The sequence below is a fragment of the Cetorhinus maximus genome, chromosome 4, assembly GCF_964194155.1.
Source record: "Cetorhinus maximus chromosome 4, sCetMax3.hap1.1, whole genome shotgun sequence".
In the NCBI taxonomy this organism is placed as follows: Eukaryota; Metazoa; Chordata; class Chondrichthyes; order Lamniformes; family Cetorhinidae; genus Cetorhinus; species Cetorhinus maximus.
Window position 1 is genome coordinate 115,115,947 of NC_135882.1, and position 7,232 is coordinate 115,123,178.

At 36.0% G+C, this 7,232-nt stretch overlaps 1 protein-coding gene across 1 annotated transcript in view; it reads left to right on the forward strand.

Moving 5' to 3' along the window:
- The window catches only part of LOC144679831 (charged multivesicular body protein 4b-like), a 43,146-nt gene extending 39,825 nt beyond the window's left edge, over nucleotides 1–3,321 (forward strand). Inside the window, exons 4-5 of the mRNA XM_078540659.1 lie at nucleotides 511–616; nucleotides 2,548–3,321. Coding sequence (XP_078396785.1) covers nucleotides 511–616; nucleotides 2,548–2,615 — 174 coding nt within the window. The 3' untranslated portion in view covers nucleotides 2,616–3,321. The remainder of the gene's footprint in view (nucleotides 1–510; nucleotides 617–2,547) is intronic.
- Nucleotides 3,322–7,232: the final 3,911 nt, after the last annotated feature.

Below are 7,232 nucleotides of genomic sequence, written 5' to 3' on the forward strand. Positions count from 1 at the left end.
TAGAGGCATAGAGAGCAAACAATCAGTTAAAAAAATTGGGTATAGTTCAGCAGGGCACAGAGATTGAAGATCCAAATCAGGAATTCGGACAAGAGAAAAAAGACAAAGTAGTTAAAGCACCAACTAAAATATACAATTGCTGGAGTATTCTGAGAAAGCTATGACCAAATCAATGCCGATGATGATCGACCTGAAATATTAGTTCTGTTTTTCTCCACAGATGCTGCCTGATCTGCTGAGTTTTTCCAGCATTTTCTGTTTTTGTTTTAGTTAGAACAACTAATCTTTATTTTCATTCTATATGAATGTCATTCTATATGATCAGAGGGAAAGTTCTTTTACATATAACTGATAGTGATGTTACAAATTATTTCATTTATTTTTTGAGATTCTTTCTGTTATGAGTGTGTTGCTTTTCTATCTTCTATCAAATAATATTGTTTAACTCCTATGTGTAAATCTCAAAATTCTTGCACACTGGTATAAATTAATTGATGCACTTGATTCCAGGATGAATTGCTGGCAGAATTGGAGGAGCTGGAACAAGAAGAATTAAGTAAGAAAATGACTAAAGTACTGCCAAAAGTTCCAGCCACCTCCTTCCCATCCAGAGAAGGTGAGCTGAAAGGAGTTTGCTGTTAGAATTAAAGTATACAGGATATTTTTAGACAGTGTACCACAGGATTAGTGAAAATGCATTTGGAAAATATTAAGAGTAAATTATACAAGTTTTTCCACACTTAATTTTTTTAAATCACTAAAACCAGTGTTTGCCTGTTCTACTGAAGGTGGACAGAGGTAATGTTTTTGCCTCCTGTTAGCCTTGTTTGTTTTTCTAATTGTAAACAATATCTCAAAAACTAGTGGACAGATTTCAACAAAATTTGGCATGCAGATTTGGATCTGGGTCCTGGAATTTTTTAAAGGACCTGTTAACATCAGGAAATGGGTGAATTTTATTTTTTTTAGAATGTTGATTGTTTTAGGATGTTATGGATTGCCTCAACTGCCCTGGTGCCATTTGTTACAGCTGTCAAAATGTGAGCAAAGTTTACAGAGCAGGCTATTAGATGTGGATTAGCCTGAAGTTGTCTGTGATGCGGAAGTTCTTAAAAATATATTTTTTTCAGCTTTGTAGTTACAGGGCATCAACAAGGCCTGGAAAAGCCTCCAGGAAGAGCTACATAATTGTAATAATGTTGAGTTAGCACTGCACTGTGGCAGAGATATATGCTCCACCTAGTGCCTTCTTCACTTGTTCGTGTTATGTGTTTAACAAAGTTCAGGAAGTAACTTCATGAATTAAATTATTTCCATTTGCTTATCCATGTCATATAACAATGAGATATTGTTGTACACTTATGGACAGTTTAACTTCGTCTTTGAGGAGAGTCTCTAGAACAGGGGAGAAATTAAAATTACAAAAGCTGTTTGATAATTTTGCTTTGATAATTGATAATTAAAGAAGCATGTGAGCTGGATGCCAATCCCCATCCTCTTGGATAGAGAATTGCGTAGGTTGGGAAAGGTATGAGGAAAGGATGAAAGTAAATTAAATATCTTAGTGTTCTTTGTAGGCCTGTAATATATGGAGAATTAATACTCCTATCAAATATAATGGAGTGCTAGTTAAAATTGCAGGGGCAGTCTGAGGTAGTCATTCACAAAAGTTCTCTGGTAAATCACTAAGGTATGTTTCCAGTGCGACTAATTGGTCTTGACTGGTACTATTCCGTATGATATTTTGAAATTCTATGGATAATTGCTCACAATCAAGTTTATCCTCTTAAATATTGGATGTAGTTTTGTCTTCCCACTAGTCATCCTGGTTCTTCTAAAGAATGTTGCCAATTTAATGTCATTTTTATATTGATTTTCCATTAGTTTTGCATTTATGAACTCACCCCCTGGGCTCTGGATTGTGACTATTTAAACTCATTTCATGTAGACCTTTGCTGATAGTGGAGTGCAAGGATGTTCGCACCCTGTAGTTGGTTAAGTTTGAGCTTGTTGATAGTAAAGTGTTCAAATATCCTGTGCCAACCTTTTCCCAAGGGTATTGGCTTCAAGAAATATTTGAGTACAAATAAATGTGCTTTAATATTAGATGTTTTATTCTGCCAATCATGTTTGGCCAGGGAGGAATCTAGTACAGATCTCTTGTCTCAATGGTCATATGATTACAACCAATTTTTAAATATTTATAAAACTTGTTACACCGTGTAGCTAACTGAGTATTGGTTGATCATCATCATGTTTTTTTTTTTGCTTCGATGACTATAATAGAAATAGCCACCTGGTGCCAAATCTCTAAGATTCTGCTTCCAGATTACCATTGTTGACCCTCCTGTCTTTGACTTGTTTTAGTGAGAAGTATGGAGTTATCTATAATGTGACACACTCATTCAGTTAAAATCTATCGTTCATTTAGGCAATACATATAACAGCCTTTGTTTTCCTTTATTAAGGATTTGCACTTTTTCTCTGTGAAGCAAACAGTCAGTTTATCAAACATGCTAAAATATTGTATAACTTCCTCCTTTCTAGTCAAAACCAAGAAGAAAACAAAGGAAGATGATGCAAGTTTGAAGCATTTAAAAGCCTGGGCATCATAGAATCGCCCTCAAGAACAAAGGATGATAATACCAAGGAACATGAAGATGACTTTGTATTCATATGTTTGGTAAATAGTCCTACAAAATATTGATATACTGTGGTTCTCGGGTATCTGAGGTTCAATTCTGCATTTGTGGTAAACTCTGATATTCAGTTGGAATGCTTTTTTTAATCAGTGTTGGCAAATCATCCACTCTTCATGTATTAGCGCACAGTAAATCTCTATGCAGTTCGAATCAGACGAAGTTTGGAAAATATCAATTCAAATACCATTAACGGATGCATGTCAAAAAGTGAAATGATTCTGGGGCTAAAATATCCTCTCCGGTAGAAGTTATATAGAACACTGAGCAAAGAGCTGATGAAAGCCTGCTATTTTCAAGACACCAATCACAATGCATAAACATATCTTTTCAAAAAACACAACTGAGATTTGATGGTTAATTTGAGGTGAATACTTCTTACATTCCTTGGCATCTGTTCTGTTTTAAATCCACAGGTGCACACATCAGTTGAATCTGATTCATTCCTAAAGTTATATTTGTAGCTAAGCAGCTGCTATATAATTAGAAACCCACATGCCCTACACACACTCGCTCTCAGCTCTTAAAGCACTAAATTTAAAATTTCAGTTACTGCTGCAGCTTGCAGAGCAGGAACATTAGCCACAATAAGCTACAGAAATGGAATCAAACACTCTTGTTCAGAGGAAGGAAGAAAATTGAAGGAGAAAAGTGAAATAGAACACGCTGGCAGCAAACTGCGATGCACAAAATATAGCATCGTTCAGGACCAAAGACTCTAGCTAATTTCACCTTAGATATTGATTTTTGACTGGATTTTACTCTGCACAAAGACAAGCTGTTTCAAACAAACCGACAGATTGACCACACAACTTGCCACAGCGCAAAAGCTAGTAAAACATATTCAATAAGAAATATAACATGCAGGTAACAAATAATTAAACCCAACTAAGTGAATATGACAGCACCTTTTCCGTCTCCAGAAACTGTTTTTGAACCTGTCCACTTCAGTGGCATTCCCTGGAAATGTATTCAACAAGTCCTTTTTTTTCTGCTTCTGACTTCCCCTCTTATTCCTCTCTCCCTAATCTTTAATTGGGGAACTAGACACACACAAAAGGTTAAAATGCAAATTAGGGCTCATGGAGTTGGGGATAATATATTAGCATAGATAGAGGATTGGTTAAAGGACAGAAAACAAGAATAGGAAATAAACAGGCCATTTTTGGGTTGGCAGGCTGTTACTAGTGGGATGCCATAAGGATCAGTACTGGGGCCTCAACTATTTACAATCTATATTAATGACTTGGATGATTGTAATGTATCCAAGTTTACAAAGCCAGGTGCGAGATTAAGCTGTGAAGAGGACACAAGGAGTCTGCAAAGGGTTACAGATAGATAACCACTTCAATGCTTCAACCACTCCCTGTGTAGCGATGATTCTATTGAATGGCAGCGCAGGCTTGAGAGACCATAAGCTCTGCTACTGCTCATATTTCTTATATCCTTCTATTCATTTTGAACCCTTTGCAATAATGAACAACTTGGTCGAATCTCCTGCCATTTCCTGTTATAAATTTAAGTTATGTTGAAGGAATTAGCTCAATGTTCATCACTCCAAGTTCCTTAATTAATTTGAAAACTTATCTAATTGACTGCACCAGATATGAGAGGACTCATTTAAAACAATTTTTAGCAAACCCACGTTTCAAATAATCGCAACCCAAGGTTTGAAACTTTCTGTTGCCAGCACATACAGTAGACCCCATATAAGCCATGCTTGCTTTATATTATAAGGCTGAGAAGAGATTTGATAGAGGTGTTCAAAATCGTGAGGGACCTAGATGGAGTAGATAGAGAGTAATTTCCCACTAGTGGTGGGAACCAGCATAGACAGATTTAAGATGATTGGCAAAAAGAAGTGACATGAGAGCATTTTTTTTAATGCAGTGGGTGGTTAGGATCTCAAATGTACTGCCTCTAAGAGAGTGGTGGTCATATAGTCAATTGTGGCTTCCAAGAGGGAATTGGCTAAGTAGAAGTACATGAAGATTAAAAATAAATTGCAGGATTATGGGGAAAGTGTGGGGAAGTGGGACTAGCTGAATTGCTCCTGCAGAGAGCCTGCATGAACTCAATGGGTCAAATGGCAATTGAACCTTCTACACAAGTCCAGTAGAAAAGGGAGAACTATTAGTGAATGTACTGGGGGAGTACATTGAAAATGTTCATCTTAAGTTTCTGTATAAGAGTCAGAATGGGATAGCTGCCCAAAGCTGCTGTTATACAACTCATTGGGCACATGTTTGCTTGTTATGCCACCTGAGGAATGGAGTGTCAGCAAAGAGATACCTTTTATATTTGGAAAAGAGGGGAAATGGAAAGTAAGCATGCCTTGTAAAATGAAGTGGAATAAGGCACATTACAAGCTGCTTATGAATATGCAAATAAATATTTAAAACAAATGACTATCCATCTGCAGTAGTAACAGATATACAATTTGTAGATAACTTTTAAATAAAAAAAACAATGAAAGTAGCAAAGCAATCTCATGCACACCATTAAAAATTAGTGTTTCCTGTTACATCCCTAATGTTCCAGCTGTACTTTTGCACCCTCCTCCCATGAACTTGGTTTCTCCGACTTTGGCCTATTGTGTGTTCACCCTACCACTGACAGCTATGCTATCAACTGTTGAGGCCCAATGCTCTGGAATTCCATCCCTTAAACCCCCATGTCTCTCTAAATTCCTTTCCATCTCTTTGACCAAGCTTTTGGTCACCCTTCCTGATATATATTTCTTTTCTCGGTATCCATTTTTGCCTGATTACATGTGGATTGAGATGTGTTTTCTATGTTAAAGTTGTTTTACAAATGCAAGATAATGTTGATTTGAGCATATAGTAGCACGATGCATGATTGAGTTTCATTCAACTAAACTGTAACACAGACATGGTCAGAACATTACAAAAGTATAAAACAAGGAATCTTGTCAAAAATAAATGCATGTCTCAAAAAAACCATAACCATATCCATATAATGCAATAAAAATCTTGTCTGTACCCATTTCCTGCCAACCTTTTCCATTTCAAATTCATAAGCCCATATTTATAATATAAACTTCCTCCATTATAATAGAAAAAATTGGTTGAATTTCTACAGAAGATATCTGCTCATCCACTGTAACTTCAGGAAAGAGCCACAGAAATCCTGGACATTTTCTGATGTTTCTGCAGACGAGTAGGAGAACCCATGCGGAACTTTATATTACCCAGTAAATTATACACAAAATGCAAGAGTAACTTGCAGGAGAAACCAAACATTCCCACAGTACAAGCAATGCAACTTCCTAAGTTAATTCAATATGTTTTGTGGAGGTATAATGTGCGAACTGTCTCTCTTAATGTCCCAAGACAAAATGGCCAAGATCAGCAACTTGCTATGTGAAGATTAGATGAAAACCTAGGCTAGTACGCTACAGAAATTGTATTTTTTTAATTGAAACAATTTTTTTTAAAGCACAAATACCTGTGACACTAGCTTGATAGCTTACCAAGAAAAATTAAATAAAACCTTTCCTTGCACTTTTTTTCTCTTGCACTGCAATGTTTTGGATGACTATATTTTGTTTGAGAAGATAAAATAGTTGACTAATTCCTTCATTTACTGTAAATAGTTTTTTTAAGAACTACTTGATTCTGTTTTTGGTCTAATTAAGGTGTAATTTAAAACGGCAGACAAAATCAATTCCACATAGACCTAAAATAATTTTGCTTTCATTGGAAAATCTGCTTAAGTATGTCATTTTATGTTACGGTTAAGATGTATACAAACAATTAAAGCTTTTCATTAGAAAATCCAATTTTACCTGATAACATATATCTCTGTAACATTATTAGTACAGTTGACACTAACCAGAAAGATAGTTTTTAAATAAAACCTGTATCCGTATTACATAATATACATTGATTTGCTTGTATAGCTGTTCATTGAAGATAAATGCAACCATTCAAGAAATCAACCAGTAAGATGATACACAAGTACATTTTGTAAATAAAAGTACTTGATTTCCATGTAATCTAATGCCTTGGAGTTGAGTGTTACTTTGTTTAGCATAAGCAAAACCTAAAAATGAAATGAATTTTGCTGAGTGACGCCTGGGTTTTTGTTGGTAAGTTCCTGGAAGATGAGCAGTTTTGCTGTTTACCACAGTGATGGCAGAGTACTCAATCCAGTGGTATCACAGCAGAGACTGATCATGTCTTTGTGCACATGTGCACTTTTCAGCAGAGCTGACAGCTAGCAATTAAGAAACAGAATCCAGGCTAATTTTCCATTTCCTAAACCAGGGCATTCATGGCAGCCACCAGACTAAGATCAGTTAATTTAGTACAGAGCTGGAACAAAATCTGGGATTTTTGGAGCTTAGGTACTCCATTGTACACCACCTGTGACCTCAGATCTTTGTTATTAATGTACCCTTTTCTGCTGTATTATTGGAGTGGGGTACTTGTATAGAAATACTGCATGGACCAAAGTGGATTATTTTGCATAAACCGCATGCTTTTGATGTGTATTTTCTGTGTAATGCAA